This window comes from Labrus bergylta, chromosome 21 (assembly GCF_963930695.1).
Source record: "Labrus bergylta chromosome 21, fLabBer1.1, whole genome shotgun sequence".
Classification (NCBI taxonomy): domain Eukaryota; kingdom Metazoa; phylum Chordata; class Actinopteri; order Labriformes; family Labridae; genus Labrus; species Labrus bergylta.
In genome coordinates, this window is record NC_089215.1 from 12,589,039 (window position 1) to 12,605,663 (window position 16,625).

A 16,625-nucleotide genomic window follows, 5' to 3' on the forward strand; every position below is an offset into this window, starting at 1 on the left:
TCAAATGTCCTACTTTAAAAAACAAAATCATCATCTGAGCTTGATTCACTTAAACCATCTGCCAACACCTTTCTTTTCAGTTTCCTCTCCAGATGAGGAGGTGTGATAGGTCACCCAGGAGGTGTGCCCATCACAAAGTACAGCCTATTTTTACTGTAAGTTTCTGTGTCTTTATGCCGCTGGTTGAGGAATGCCGTGATATTTTTCCCATCATTTTCTCATTAACAACAGGAAAGTCTGACTTTTCACTTCCAGGGAACACAAATCTGTAATATTATGTTGGATAGATGTGAGTATTGACGCAGAAGATGACACATGATGTAGTAAATCAGGAAAATGTGTCTGTAAGATTTGACAATCGAGACTCTGTGCTATTCTGTGAGATGTTTACGTGACATCAGCCCTCAAATATATATATAAAAAAATCCACATTAATTGAAATCCTTATAGAAACTATGTTATATATTAAAGACCAAAGTATATAATTTAGAGGTAATTTTCTGAAGCCAGACAGGCCTACCGAAAACATGGAACCACCATTGAAACCCATTTTGTACAGCACTTGTACTCTTTTAATTAAATATCAGAAACAATAACGAAAGCTTGAACATAATCTTTTGAAAAAAACGATTGAGGATTGTTAAGAAGTATGAATTATGGTATTATTATAAGCTATATCATTATATTTAAGCAGTGTTCTGCTGCCAGTGCTCCTGTACTGCAACATGAATCATATTATGTCGGATATATTACTCAGACAACTGATTATTGTTTGTGAACACAATGTCATTTTATAATTGTGCTCAAGTATTAAATACATACTTTCAACCATTGGTAATGTGGTATTTTCTTCACCAAGTAATTGCTATGCACATTTAAGTAAAATATCCCAATACATCTGGGGACATGCTTCACCTGTACTTTTGCACTTCTTATCAAATCATATATATTTTTTAAAACACCACCTGTGGGAAATCACCAATGGGCCTACATTTAAGGGCCATTATCCGAGTCAGCAACCCAGCGTCCTCGGCCGGGCCGCGTACCAATCCGCTGCCTCTGGCGATGTTTACAAATGTCTGCTGTTACAGTGATGTTAATAGTGATGGAGGGGTCCGCAGCAGATCACAGCGGGGGGGGCTGGGGGGGGGGCAGTGTGTCCAGGACTGAGGTGAATGCAGAGATAAGCTTATTTTGAGGAAGATGATCAGGAGGAGGAGGAGGAGGAGGAGGGGGAAGGGGGAGGGGGGGGAGGGCAGGGGAGGAGAGGAGAGAGGATGGGGAGAGAGTGGGACCCGGATGCTGATGCGAGTGAGACGAAGGAAGGAAGAGGAGAGAGAAAAATATCGATTTACGGCAAGAAAACCGAAGGGGAGTATAATACAAGGGGGGGCCTTTACCCTGCGTGAACTATAATCAGAAGTGAGGAGGGGAATAAGGTAGTCGATAATAGTGCGGGTTATTCTGCGGGCGTCTGTTTTGTGTGTGTTTTCTTTTACCTGAGTCTCCGCCGGTGAGGGACGAGGAGGAGGAGGAGGAGGAGGAGGAGGACACGCCAAAGGAGAGAGAGAGAGGAGAAGATGCTGTGATCCGCTACTTGCAAAGCAGGGATGTAGAGAGGGGGACGACGGGGAGAGGCAGGGCGGGGGAGCACGAACGCTTAAGGATGGTTTTTTCGGCAGGAAATATTGCGAGAATGCGGCGGCCGTGTGATCAATCTTACCGTTTGGCGATGCCCGGAAACTCCAGGAGGTGTTGGTCTTTTTGACAGTCGGCCGCTGGTCCAAGGCGTTTAAAGCTAAAAGCTAGCCTCGCTGCTGTGTGGGAGAGCGGCGGCGAGGCTAAAATAGCATGTTGTTGCACCTGTAAAAAAAACAGGCCTGACAGAGAGAAATAAACACATTTTATTTTCATTTGCTAACATCCACTTGGAGTATTAGACGTGTTGGCTGGCATACTCCTCCGATAATTGACTAATATTTCTCAGCAGACAGTGAATTCAAGGCTCATTTATAAAAAAAGAAAAAACGTCAACGAGTTGTCGATGAGCGTCAAACAGTGAACGTCGTGCAAGTTTGAGTCATCTAATGTACAGAAGTGAGGTTCATTCACCTTGCCATGTTTATCTTTAAAGTAGTTGTCAGTATTTAACACATACAAAAAAAAGAGTAATGAATTAAGTTTTTCTGCTTTAATCTACCAATAGCAAGCTGTTTTGTTGATTATAAACGTCATGTATGTTTAACGTGCTTCAGAAATACAATATTTAGCCATGTTTATCACCTAGGTTTTAGATGAATAATGTCCATTCGACATCCAGATGTTTTAAATCAACATCAGTTTGATGCTCCCACGACTCCAGAGTAGCAGTGTTGTCACTGAAATCAGAAGTTGTTGTGATCCAAGTCCAGCAGCAGCATCCCTGTAAACCACGGTGACTTTGGTATAAGCTGAAAAATATCAAAGTAATTGCAATAAAAAAACAAAAACAAAAAAAAAACAGTGCAGTAGTAGTAGTTGTACTGTATTAGCCTGCAGTGAGAGCAGTATGAGTAAGGAACTGTCTCTAGGTCAGTCAGCTCAATATGTTGGGCCCTACCGACTGGAGAAAACACTGGGGAAGGGTCAGACGGGTGAGTACTTCCAGCTGTTTTTCTTTTTTTGTTTTTTTTAAATGCGAGAATGGATATTATACCTTTGTTTATGTAGAAATAGGATTTCTGCTGTATATGATGATTTTTTTCTATGTCTCATGTCCATCTGTGTGTTTTATCTGTCTTTCAGGACTGGTCAAGCTCGGGGTCCATTGCATTACGGGTCAGAAGGTAGCGATTAAAATAGTCAACCGAGAGAAGCTGTCTGAGTCCGTCTTGATGAAGGTACAGCACCAGTATGACGCTGTTAATGTTGGGCTCGCGGTGACGATTACCAATTTTGTAAGCAGCCAGGTGTTAAAAATGTCCCTTTGCTCCTGTTTTTTTTCTTTCTCTCCACCAAGGTTGAGCGGGAGATTGCCATTCTCAAACTGATTGAGCATCCACATGTGCTGAAGCTGCATGATGTGTACGAGAATAACAAATATCTGTGAGTTCATCCTTCCTTTGAAAGAGCCTCGGAAACATTCACAGTGCAGCCTGCATGTCGTTCACATTGAACCCTGGAGTGAGATCGGTATAAATATTACTCTATGAACTATATTAAACCGCTCTCATCCCTCTTAATTTCCGCTTTTCTTTCATCCGCTACAAGTATTCTGAAAAGTTTTTGATCTATCTTGAGGAAAGAATACTCCCCCCTGATGCTTTAAAGCTGTTGAAGAGCAGCTGTGGGAATAGGCAGGCGGAAAGTGAGGACATAAAACATGATACGTTGAAACTAACATCATAAATTAATGTCTAACTGTTTTAAAAGAGTTTCTGAGGTTAGATTTATTGTGTGTGTGTGCGTGTGTGTGTGTGTTGGGGGGGATAATTTGTCTCTGGTTATAAATCACACTGTTGTCCTGTGTGTGGAAAGGTACCTGGTTTTGGAGCATGTGTCAGGAGGAGAGTTGTTTGACTACCTGGTGAAGAAGGGCCGACTGACTCCAAAAGAGGCCAGGAAGTTCTTCAGGCAGATCATCTCTGCTTTGGATTTCTGCCACAGTCATTCCATATGGTTGGTTTTTGCTTAGAGCAGCACTTCTTAAACGAATGAGGGTGTGGGTCATCACGTGGAGGGTTGGGTTCCTCTGCTAGCTTCGTTGAATTGTAGGCCTTTGGTGTTAAAAGGGAAAAACCAATATAAAATCCTCTTTTTCAAACCAGGTATAATGTTGCTCGAAGATCAATCTTTTTTTTTGTTGTTGTGTGCAGTCACAGAGACCTGAAGCCCGAGAACTTGCTCCTGGATGAAAAAAACAACATCCGTATCGCTGACTTTGGCATGGCCTCCTTACAGGTGGGAGACAGCCTGTTAGAGACCAGCTGTGGGTGAGTATCAACTTACAGAAACAATGTGAGAACACAAAAGGGGGCACATTTAAGTGTTTTAGTAACTTACAGTGTCAATCAAGTCATTACATTCTTCACAATAAAAGAGTGTGATCGTTACAACAGAATCCTAAGATATCACATAAACAGTAATATTTGTGCCATTAAAAAGTAAAGAAAGTCACTGCTCGGTTTTTTTCCAGAATTGTAAAGAAAAGTAATGACTATTTTTTGATTTTAGATCACCACATTACGCTTGTCCTGAAGTCATACGGGTAAGTCTTCTGCTTTTGTCATCTTTAAATGTTGGTGCCTATTAACTGAATAAGCAAATGATGTTAATCAATTATTCATTAAGTGGCAATTACGTAGTTCTAAAGCTGCGGGCTCATTTTTTTTTCAAAGTTGTAAAACAGTCTTATTGAATAGAGTCACTTGAGTTTTCTTTGAGTTGGTCGATTCTTGACGGCGTACAACGAGCACGTCTTCCGGTCATAGTGAAGAAAAGATTTCACTGCATTTCAATTCATTTGAATCTCTTGTGGAGATCATTTATAGGCGTAGACAAACTTTAAACCAGACAAACGAAAGATTCTCTCTTTGAATGAGATCAATATTGATTGTGATTTGGTGTTTCGCAAGGGGGAGAAATATGACGGGCGAAGAGCAGATGTGTGGAGCTGTGGGGTCATCCTCTTTGCCCTGCTGGTGGTAGGTCCTTTAATCCTTATATCACAGTACAGTTTGGTCCCATTGTGAAAACTCTTTCAGTGTAGTTTCTACTTACCGTACCTCCCTCCTCTGTTTTTCCTGTCTTTTTCCTTCTTTCCCCCCCATTCTTCTCTTTCACGTCCAGGGCGCCCTGCCTTTTGACCATGACAACTTACGCCAGCTCCTGGAGAAGGTGAAGAGCGGCGTGTTCCACATGCCCCACTTCATCCCCCCGGACTGCCAGTCCCTGCTCAAGGGCATGATTGAGGTCAACCCTGAAAAGAGGCTCTCGGTACGAGACTAAGCTTACACAGGGAGTTTTAACAGCAACTAATAATGGCAGTCAGAATCACCTCTACTTCTTCTCTCTACTTTCATATCATATTTGTACTTTCCTATAACCAGGCCAATAGCTAGTACGTCTTTAATAACTATAGGCATTCTATGTTTTCTATGAACCCTGTATAAATATCACTTCTATGGTTGTTGTAGGTTCTGGCTTAGTGCGCTGAAGAAAGCTGCCTATCATGTCCACTAGAGAAGGATTCCTAAAACTTGAATATAAGATTACTTATTGTGCGCTTTTTCACAATCAGAATGACCAAACTTTAAATTTACAACGTAAAACCTAAACTGTTTAGTTGTGAACTGAGATGCTAAAGTTTTGCTAGCTTTGACAAACATTATCCTCACCACATGTTACCTGAAATGAGTTCTTCTTTGCCCGCCCGTAAAAACAATAGTATCTTGTCCAAGCCATTAAATAAATATTGCTTTGCACGTAGGCTCTTATTTTGGAGAAGTCGAAAGGGGTAGCTTGTAAATGATGGCATGGATCAGAGCATTGGCTGTATCAGAGGCATTTCTGATTCTTGTAATTGTATGGGAACAAGTCGCCTTTTGATTATGTTTGGTTTGAAATAATCTGTTTCATTGGACTGCTTTTTGATTTGCTGTAACTGCACTCTTGTTCATTTTTTTCTTACAGTTAAATAGATAAGATATACTTCTGAATTTACATCGGATGATTCATTGGGACATCTATGCTTGTACTTTCAGTTGCTGTGGTGTTAGACGTGGCTTGTTTGTTGTATTTAAGCACTGATTACAATGATAATATTAAGTATCCAGTAGAGTTTAAAAAATATGATTTGAAGTATTTTTATTCTTCTAATGTACCAAAAAAATGGTTCAACAACATTTCTCCATTTCCCTTAGTGACACGTGATTTTTTTTTTGTTGCAGATACTGATTTAAATATACAATAATCAGAAGTCATGAGGTGTATTTTGCATACGTAAAGAAAAAGGGAATGTGGTGTTTACACAGCGTTGCTCTGTGGCCATCTGGTTGTTAACAGACTGTAGGAACTAATGGCCCCATCTGCCCCCTCCCCCCTCCTTTCCCGTACAGCTGGAGGCCATCCAGAAACATGTCTGGTATCAGTGAGTAAACATTCATTTTTATATACATGACTTCTGCAACAAATACTCAGTTACAGTGTTGTAGCATGCATTATATTAACTCTCAATCACTATTTCTGTGTCATTCATGTGTGTGTTTCATTGTCTGTTACCTCGTGTGTGTTTGTGTGTCTCCCAGGGGTGGTCGTAATGAGCCGTGTCCAGAGCAGCCTCCTCCCCGGCGAGTGTGTGTGAGGCGAATCTTGTCCCTGACTGAGCTGGACCCAGATGTGTTGGACAGCATGCACTCGCTCGGATGTTTCCGAGACCGAGTCAAGCTCACACGTGACCTGCAGTGTGAAGAGTAAGTCTTTACATGATGATGCTGCTCAGTGGTCGGCTGCACACTGATAGAAAAGTTGTGCAACATAAAACAACGAAGCAATCATGCAATGCACACAAATGTCTTTGATTGTAAATGAAAACAATCAAATCAAACAACAATCCACATGTAAGCAGAGAACCACAGACCTGTGACAACCACAAACAAAATATACTGATTCAAGTCACATCACACATAAATAAAAGTAACTGAAAACTAAAACAGTGAAAACATGACAAACTTTTCTCAAAAAACAACATTTACATGCATTTACCTTAGGACTGCTGTACCTGACTGTGTACTAGACTTATAATATTATCCTGGTTAACCCATCAAGTACTTGCTGGATTTTTACCCTGCCTATTCTGGACCGACATCCCATGGGAAATTCCTGATCTGCAGAGTTAAAACATACAAGATGGCAGAAAGACTGAAGCTAGATCCTCCAAAAGATAACACCTGTGACCATCATGGGCTGTCATGTCCCGCCCCAAGAAAATGATCTAGACTAAAAGCTGTGTGTGATGGAGGAGTCAGGGGCTGTTTTTCTACTTCAAGGTAAAGAAACAAACCAAAAAAAAAACCGCTTTTGACATCAAAAGAATGTGAGATTTAAATCATAGACTGTGTTGTGCTTTTGAGGATCCAGCTTCTGAAAATACTGCAGTTTTGAACGTACTGTGAATCCATGTTTGTGTGAATATAACCACGTTGGTGTTTTTATCCCGGTTCAAAATAATTCTTTTCGAAATAAGCATGTCCTCACACGATTTTCTTTGTCACCGTTTGTTTCAGAGAAAACCAGGAGAAGATGATCTATTACCTACTGCTGGACAGGAAAGAGCGCTACCCAAGCTATGAGGACGAGGACTTGCCTCCGCGTAATGACGTAGGTAAGTCTTTAGGGGGCAGGAGGGATCCACTCAAGGGAGGGTGCTGCTCTTCTCAGTATCTGAGCGGAGCAGTCTGGGAGCCTGGTGCCAAACACAGGTAGTTGTTTCCTATGCCTTCAAATGTGTGATCATTTGATGTCATACTTTAAATGACATCACGTTTTGGGGAATTACTTCACACTGAAAGCCTTAAGATGAAGAAATAACTGCTGCTGCCATCTCCATAATTAGCAACAATACATGATGTGATTTGAAAGACACAGATTTTTATGTTATTTTAGATGGTAAAGGCCTCGCAAGATTTGTGCCTGTGGAAGAAGCCCTTTCACCATGATCAAACCTTTAGAACAGCACAAGAGAAAATACATGCACAGTGACAGAGTGAGAACAGGGGTTGGGATGGTGAACAGGAAGCACAAAATCAGCAACCATCTTTTTTAAAAGTGGTGTCATGTCCTCGTGGCAGAGTCACAAAGTTTAATGTTGCGTTCAATTCTTTTTTTAAATTGCTGTAATAAATAAATAAATAAATCCTGTCCTGACTTTATGATGAAACTCCTCAGCAGACCCTCCTCGAAAGCGTGTCGACTCTCCTATGCTGACGCGTCATGGCCGCTGTCGCCCCGAGAGGAAAAGTCTGGAGGTGCTGAGTGTTACTGAACAGGGGTCTCCTACCCCGCCTCGCAGGGCCCTGGACACAGCTGCACACAGCCAGAGGTAGTGTATATTATTCTTAGTCTTATTTAGGAACACACTTTACCAGGAATACATTGGGTCACACACAGTTATGTATTTTTTGGCCTCAGGTCTCGCTCAGTCAGCGGAGCATCAACCGGTCTCTCCTCCAGTCCTCTCAGCAGTCCCAGGGTAAGGGCCTGATGGCCATCCTTAGACAAGCTGTACATGAGCAAGTGCTGCTGCTTCACTACCTTTGAACATGTTACGAGCCTGCTAAATTAAACTGCTTGGTATTTTTATTAAACTGTATTATTTGACTCCCCCTGTAAACTAGTAGCGCAGCTGTAAAAGGACAGGTACCTTATCAGAAGTTAGTCAACCATAGGAAGAAAGTTTTGCCTACCATATTAATCCCAGATTCCCCCTTTGAATACATTCTGTTTATATTGAGTCCATGTTTATTCCAGTGGGTGGGTGTGAGCTGTCTTTAAATCAGATGTTATGTTGGATTTAAGGGTGTTACTGACATTAAGTCTGGACTTGGGAATCATTCTCTTTTTAATGACCATATATTTCCATATCAACATTATATGTTTCATAATTATATTGATATGGAAACATATGGTCATTATGGAAATATACAGTCAATATGATGTTTTTTTACACATCATCACTGCACCAGTCTCTCAGGTAAAGTTCCTAAACGAGACAGGATCTGTCTTCTGTCTCCATGCCACTTCTCTTCCTCACCCTGCATGAGCTTGCTGTTTTATTAAAAGTTGAGAAATTTAAGATTGAACTTTCAATTTGATGATTGCTTTTTGTTTATGTGATACTCTGCTTTATTATTCATGTTGAAATTGTTTTAAAACAGTCCATAGATGATAAAAAAAATTAGTATTTCTGCACAGTCAAAAGTTCACTTTCACTTGTTGTTTGTCACTGCATTCTTAACCCTTTCACTGCCACACTGTCACTAAACCCTCACTCACTTATGATACACATTCAGCTAAAGGCCTCAATAAAAGCTTTTATAGATGTATTGCACTTGACACTTTCACTTCTCACAGGATGCACTCTCTTTTGTCATGAAGCATGATATTCATTTCCATCCTTTCTCCATTTTCCATCCCCTCTCTTTCTTGTTATCCATCTCTCCAACCCACAAACCCACTCCCCACCCCACCCAGTCCTATCAGAGCCCCGTCTTCACTTTCAGCCAATCAGATGTCACCTCTGCCACCGCTACCCCCCTCACAAAGGAGCCCAAACAAGGAAGCATCACCACTCCTCGCTCAGTTCGGGCTCACGACAAGCCTAAAGCCCCCCCCAATCCAAAGACCCAGACCCTGCCCACCAAGGGACCTGCGGAGCGCCCCCACCTGCAGCCCATCAAATCCTTGCCTCTGCACAACCCATCCTCCCGCTCACCCTCCCCTTCTCCGCTTCTGTCACCCATCCCCCGTTTTTTCTTCCCCTCGTCCTCTGTCCTAAAGTCAGTGACTAAGAGCTTCTACCCAAACTCTGCCCACTCTGTGCCGCAGGTCACCCCCCAGGGCTCTCCGTTGCCCACACCTTTGGGCACCCCTGTCCACCACCCTCACCACCCCTCCTCCACCCCGCCCTCCTCCTCCTCGTCCTCGTCCTCCTCACGGGCGGAGGGAGGGGGTGGGGTAGGCTCGCTGTCGCTGACCCCGCCCTCCAGCCCAGGGGGGGGAAGCGGCATGGCCGCCAGCAGCTCCGCCCACTGGAGGACACGCCTCAATTCTTTCAAAAACAACCTGATGGGCTCGCCGCGTTTTCATCGACGCAAACTACAAGGTGAGATGTGTTTGGTATGATGGCTTCCAACTAGGGATGCCCTGATGTGTAGGCTGAACATCGAAATTGGCCGATATTGGACCTGCTGACAAACATTGGTCCACCGAATGGTGGCTGATGTAACCGCCTGCTGCATCAGAACAGAAGTTTTTTATTGGGGCAGAGGGGCTCCACATGTTTACATTCATAGTCAAACTGGAAAGAGAACGTTGGCAGCGTGGGAGTCTTATGGCTCGCGTCACATTTCAAGAGGAGGCACTACTGACAACAATTTAGTACATCAAATTGCATCGCACATTTGAAAAAAGACCCAAATGATGAAAATAAATACTTTAAAAAATATATCATTATCAGGATCGGCAATCCGCTAAATTGTTATTTTAAACATTGGTATCATTATTGGCCCTGATTTTCACTACTGGTGCATCTCTGGTTTTACAGACAAACCACAATCTGCACAGGTATGGTACAATACAACAAAAAGTGGTAACATTTTCTGTTGAAGAATACGCTGTTTAGACGGCTTATATCCTGGAAGACAGAAGTATGACATTAAAACAGCAGTTTTGGCTTCCCACCTTGCATGATGTGAGAGGAAAAATTGCCGCCATGTGAATATGGTTAACAGACTTTATTGAACTCATTTTTGTCCTCTCTCTTCCAGATAAATGTTTAGAACTTTTTACAAGAGTGTCTTATCTCTTTCAGTTCCTACATCAGAAGACATGTCCAGTCTAACACCAGAATCAAGCCCAGAGTAAGTCCTTGATGTCATTCATTACTGATGTGTAACAATACAAAGCTTTTGTGTTGGTTTCTGTTGATGTTTTTTTTTTTTTGCTACCAGGCTGGCTAAGAAGTCGTGGTTTGGGAACTTCATTGGCTTGGAGAAAGAGGAGCAGATCTTTGTGGTGATTAGAGACAAACCTCTGAGTTCTGTAAAAGCGGACATTGTCCACGCCTTCCTGTCTGTGAGTATCTGATGAGTTCCGTCATTCACGTCTCTCACTGTCAAAGCTTGTTTTGTAAAAAGCATGGCTCTCTCTCAAAAAGCTGTAAGGTCTTCAAACAGTCATACTTTACGCACTTCATTTCTCTCATTTTTTTTCTGTTTTCTCTATTTCTAATCTTGCTCACTTGTGGCACGTGTGATGAATCACTTTTACTTTCACCAATGGCTCACTCTTTCTCTCTTCTCCTCACCCTCACCCTTTGTCTCCCTATACTCACGTTTGCCCCTGAACCTCTCCCGCCTCGTAAGTCTGTCGGTCTCTCTGCTTCTTCTCTGTCTCCCTACCACGCAGATCCCGTCGCTCAGTCACAGCGTTCTCTCCCAGACCAGCTTTCGAGCCGAGTACAAGTCCTCCGCCGGTCCCTCCGTCTTCCAGAAGCCCGTCAAGTTCCAGGTGGACATTGCTTTTTCCGAAGGCGAGAGGGAGCGGGACAGGGAGAGGAGCGAGAGGGAGGGCAGGAGAGAGACAGGGATCTACAGTGTGACGTTCACTCTCATATCAGGCAAGTGGAGCAAACATCTAACCCATTCCACTGGGAAATGAATAAAGCTTCATGAATTTGGATGTATCTTTGCCTCATACACAAGTTGTTCCTAAGCAGAGAGTTATTACCAGCTGTAATAATCTATGATACCACTGGACAAAGCCAGGCTAGCCTATTCACCACATTTTCACTCTTGCTAAAGTAAGCAAAGCTAACCAAAGACTTTGCCGTAGCCTTACTGTATATTCAATGGACTGATATGAAAGCCAATCTGTTTAACTGTCAAACAGATAAGATTAAAGAAGCGAGTTTGAGGAACAGAATGTGTTCTTTAATTGCAAGTTTATCAGAAATGTCTTAAAAATCTAAATATTGTCACTGTAAAGGTTTATTTTACAGCTAAATTAAGCATTAATGCATCTGAGAGGTTTGTATTCCCAAACGTTTGGAAAACTATCCATGGATATGGATCAATCCATTGATTTGTTAAACAAAGATCCAATCAAATTGCTAGAAAGTCAAAACATCAACATACAGCGCCCTTTGAAATTCCCACCGCAAGCCTGTTTCACAGTTTCCGCCCAGCTGCACATCATCCAGAACTTTCTAAAGAAGCTACCGGCAAGCGGACTGCTGATGTTACTCTGCACTCTCTTAGGTGGCTACATTATGTACTACCGGTCACTCGAGGGACCTGCTGTGATAACAGGATCACAAGAAATACTATTTAAAATGGGACTTTTGGAGACTTTATGAAATATACTGCTGATGAAGGAGCAGAAAGATACAAGCAGAGAGAATGGGGGGGGGGGGGGGGGCAGACCTCAGTCATTAATATAAGAAATATAGCGTTGTTTTATAGAATCAGGATGGTGTGAATTATTTCCGTGCTGATCTGGTCTAAGCAGGACGACAGGTCTCTCCCTCTCTCTGTGTAAAAGTGCTTTGAATAGTCAGAAAACTAGAAAAGTGCTACATAAGTTCAGATCCATTTACCATTAAATGCAGAAACAATAACTATGCAAGTCCACATGTCTGTCGAAATTAGGAAAAGGGCATAAATTAGTGCCTTGAAATTGATCACAATGCAGGGAGAAAAAAAATTGTGTTTGAAAATAAATGTTTGGTGGTTAAAAAAGAATTCAGTTATATTCCATAAACACACAAAGAGCACTATCAGCTTTGTAATCATAAATGTATTTGAAATGTTACAGATTGTGTTAAATGGGTACATAAAATCGAAATCGATCACTGGCCCTGGTATAGAATCTAATGAAAATTGTATCACGGAGGACTTTGTGATATCGGCAAAAATCTCACCGTTGTCTAAAGAATATATATGATATCATATCGTTGGGAAACTGCAATTAAGGCTGGGGTCCGATCGAGTGTATCTGTTTGGCGCTGAAACCCAAGCTTGGTTTGCATCGACGTCATTATTTTTAGAACAATACTTAGCCCATATAACATGCTTGATTTGGTGCATCTCCAGGCCCGAGTCGCAGGTTCAGACGAGTGGTGGAAACGATTCAAGCTCAGCTTCTCAGCTCTCATGATCAACCCATGGTGCAAGCCTTATCTGGTAAGACTGCTTCTACTCAACTGTGTGCACACAAGAGAAAGAAATGTGCACTTTTCAGCTATGACTGTATTGTACTTCTAACTAACAATGACACTGTTTTCCTTTTTTTTTATATTCTTCTCTTTCATTTTTAAAACTTTTCTTAACAAATATCCTTGATTTGATGTTCTAACCACATGATTCCTACTTCTTTCATAGTGCTGGAAACTTCTTATTACATTTACAGGAGAGGATGTTGCATTCTTCAGCTGTGCCTAACACACCTAATCCATCTGCTTTGATATGGTTATTATCTGTTTAAACATAGCTGATTATGTTTTCTAAGAATGCCTCTAAAACGTCAAAGCTTCCCTTTCCCCCTACAGTTGCAGAGTCCGAAGGAGAACAGAAGTTTCCATCTCTACACTTGTGTTGATTAAACAGCTTGCTTGTGAATAAAACAACAGATCGAGCTAATGTGAAGCCCTTTGGGCGTGTAGATATTGCTGCTTTGTTTACGTAAAGAGTGACTTTCCTGTCCTTGCCTACTGATCCCTTCCCAGATGAGAAGAACGGCCGACCCCACGGGACCCCCACCCGCCAAAACTCCAGGCGTTCCGAGGGTGGGGGTGACAGGTGCGAGTGGGGCGATCGGGTCGATGGCGGAGGTATCGGAGGCAGCGGGGGAGTTCTGCAGCGCAGAGGCTCAGCGAAAGAGAGAACCCGACTGCTGTCCTCCAATGGAACCCAGTCCCAACCGTAGGATAGAAAGTGAGACTACGCAGAAGGATGCCTGAACTACACTGGACAGAAAACAGTGTAACTCCATCTCCCAAGTATCCCTGCAAGCCATGAGCTACTCCTTTTCTTCCTAGACTAAGTTATGAAGGTGCTTGACCATAGCAAGGATTGAGCCTATTCCCCCCCGTCATGCTTTGTGTCCCGACTCAACATACTTTTGATCTGTTGGATCACCAGGATTCCTGCCCTTACATGAGAAGGAAGTGTTTAGGAATCACCCTTTAATGAAAATAATAATATTTGAATGAGCAGTTTGGTATCCTTCATAGATACAGCTTCACAGATCAAACAAACTAGGAATTTTGAAGTGCTAATGTGCATGCCAGTTAGCAAATCAGCCTGCTAAAGGATGCTGAAATGATCAGATAGGCTAGTCTACCATATCATGATAATACAGTATCCGACACCAAAAAGAGTCTCTTACAATTAACCAGTGCGCTCATATCATTATCAAGCAACATGCAAATACGAGTCCATACTGAAAGAATTATAGATGTACCCTAAGAGTTAGCAGCCTGCTCCCATCTCAGTGATGAGCTGAACAAAAAGGTCCTGATTCCCTCAGGAGATACGGCATCCTGGAACTCCTGCAGTGTCTTCTCCAGAGGTAAAGAAAACCAATAAAGTAAGCTAAGTAAGTGAATGTGAAAAAGAATATTTTTTTATTTAGTTTTATTTATGTTTACATGTTTCTTTGGAGGATGTCAGTAGCACAGAGATAGCAGTAAAGATAGACTGAAAACACTCTGCAGTGTTGAAGAGGGGGAAGCTGACTAGTCGCTCTTTTGATTCTCTTTGTACTTTAATTTTACTCAGAGACAATACCGAGCAATGCACCTGAGATTTTTGCATTGGACCCCATGTTGCTCTGAAGAGAAGTATTTTTGATTTGAACAGAAATATGAACATAACTATATGAAAAAGAAAAAAAACAAAAAAAAAAACACTACGCGTGAATTGTTCCATGAACCTCATCACAGCTGTTTGTGCCCCGATTGAATGAGCAAAGCGATCAAACACAAGCCACCTTTCTCATTGAGCTTGTCTCTTATTGCCATAGTATTCACATACTGACTCAGAACAAAAAAAAAAGAAAAGAAAAAGAAACAAGAAAAGGATATTCTTAAATGGACTACTCCTAACGCCGAACTTTCAAGGTTTGCCATGTCAATTCCCTTGTTTAACAGGACTTCAAAAATGGAAAAGCAAAAGCGGAAGAGTCTCCTAACCCCCCCCCCCCCGCGCCCTTCACTGCAGTATTCACCAACGAGCCAAGTAGTCCATCGCTGCACCCTCGTTCACCACAGAGAGTCACACCATTCTGCAAACGGACGTAGCAGCTCGGGACGGTCACGTTATCCTCCAGCACTCTGTCAGACTAGTCGATGTTCATCACCAGTCTTCCATACAGCACAATATGCAACAAAAGTGCAGAATGTTTTCAGTGAGATTTATGCTACTGTTCTGTTCATTTTGACCTTTTTATGTTGCCACTTATCTGTCCTATTTATTTGCATTGTTTATATAAAGACATGTCACATTTATTTATTTAAATTTTATGAAATTGTATTTATTAATATTTATTTATGTATGTATTGGTCACTTCAGTGTGTCATGTACATGTTTATTTTTTACATTTGATGTCAACAATACATCCAGAGCTAATTTAAGAAAATCAGTTCTCTTTAATTTCTCATTAGCCCTCTTTCTGTTAACCCTTCGTTCCACGCTCAACTCTGATAGCAGTACTGACTAGTTGCTCTCATCTTCCTTCTTCAGTGATCTTTGTTTATATCTCACATCTGTCTTGTGACGTTTATCTCTGGTAACTGGAGTGTGTGTGTGTGTGTGTGTGTGTGTGCGTGTGTGTGTGTGTGTGTGACGACAGCTAAATGTGAGTGAGCTGACAACTTTGCAGCAGCTGCACTTTGAGCTGATTACATCCAGAGATTTTGACTGAACCCAGGAATATCAAACACGTCAAACGCAATTATAACATATTCAAACCCTAACAGGCACATGATTTCTCTCTCACACGATGAATGCTTGCTGATTTCGCTCCATCTCTTGCTTTAATGCCTTGTCCCTTTGACCCGTCCTGTCTGCCTCTTCACCTGTCGCGTTGCCATCCTCACCAGAGAAACTGTACAAAGTCGTTTGCCTCACTGTCCGTACACACGTTATGATTGCTCACCATCACCACTTTCATCTTTCTCATCACCACATCACTTTCATTGACCCAACTCTGGCTAAGATTGTAAACTATTCTCCATTCATAAGGGTCAGTAGAGTAAGGTGTTTAAAAAAAAAAAGAAATGTCTGTATCATAATTTAAATATAAAAAGTGCACTATTATAACTATTGCCTGTGATTAAAAAAAAGAACAATTATGATTGAAGTGATGGTCAAAATAAAGAGAGATCCACCTTATTGTTATGGTTATAATAATAAACCCTAAATTCATTTGTGTGTCTGTTTGATTTCTGGGTTGAAACGGTTTCATTTTTAATTGGATGTTTATTCTTATTTGCTGAAAAAGCTTCAACTTAAGATGAGTTGTTTTCTGTATGCGAACACTTTTTTTTTACGACAATATAAAATAAAATAAATAAAAATAAAATAAATAAATTTCAAGCTAGATACAAGAAGCAATATTCAAAAATGAGATCTGAGAATTACTGCTTAAAAGCTAGTGGAGGTTGAAAAAATATATATTTTTAAACTTTCTTCAGTCCTCTCTGAACAAAAAACGACGCCTTTTCGTTGCCACATTAAAACACACAACCACCGCATGTTTAAACACTTCAAGTTTACAGAACATTTACATTTTTAACCTTAGCATTTTGACAAAGACCACAATGATTCTCCGCCCCTTGAACGTAACAGCTCCGGCACTCGAGAACCAAT

At 41.6% G+C, this 16,625-nt stretch overlaps 1 protein-coding gene across 5 annotated transcripts; it reads left to right on the forward strand.

Annotated features, from left to right (window-relative positions):
- The first annotated feature begins 1,275 nt into the window (after positions 1 to 1,275).
- On the forward strand, positions 1,276 to 16,181 carry brsk1a (BR serine/threonine kinase 1a). 5 transcript variants are annotated; one of them, XM_065950014.1, is made up of 20 exons: positions 1,278 to 1,797; positions 1,841 to 2,633; positions 2,785 to 2,879; positions 2,999 to 3,084; positions 3,517 to 3,657; positions 3,855 to 3,971; positions 4,213 to 4,246; positions 4,614 to 4,682; positions 4,828 to 4,974; positions 6,096 to 6,127; positions 6,285 to 6,449; positions 7,263 to 7,360; positions 7,924 to 8,077; positions 8,167 to 8,227; positions 9,229 to 9,859; positions 10,568 to 10,616; positions 10,707 to 10,830; positions 11,164 to 11,374; positions 12,849 to 12,935; positions 13,466 to 16,181. In XM_065950014.1, the coding sequence occupies exons 2-20, from the start codon at positions 2,549 to 2,551 to the stop codon at positions 13,678 to 13,680; spliced, it is 2,601 nt and encodes an 866-aa protein (XP_065806086.1). In that variant the 5' UTR covers positions 1,278 to 1,797; positions 1,841 to 2,548; the 3' UTR covers positions 13,681 to 16,181. The 5 variants fall into 5 exon arrangements, with proteins under 5 accessions (XP_065806087.1, XP_065806086.1, XP_065806085.1 ...); XM_065950015.1 differs by having other exon boundaries at positions 1,276 to 2,633; positions 11,121 to 11,374; positions 13,466 to 13,606; XM_065950013.1 differs by having other exon boundaries at positions 1,278 to 2,633.
- The last annotated feature ends 444 nt before the right edge of the window (positions 16,182 to 16,625 follow it).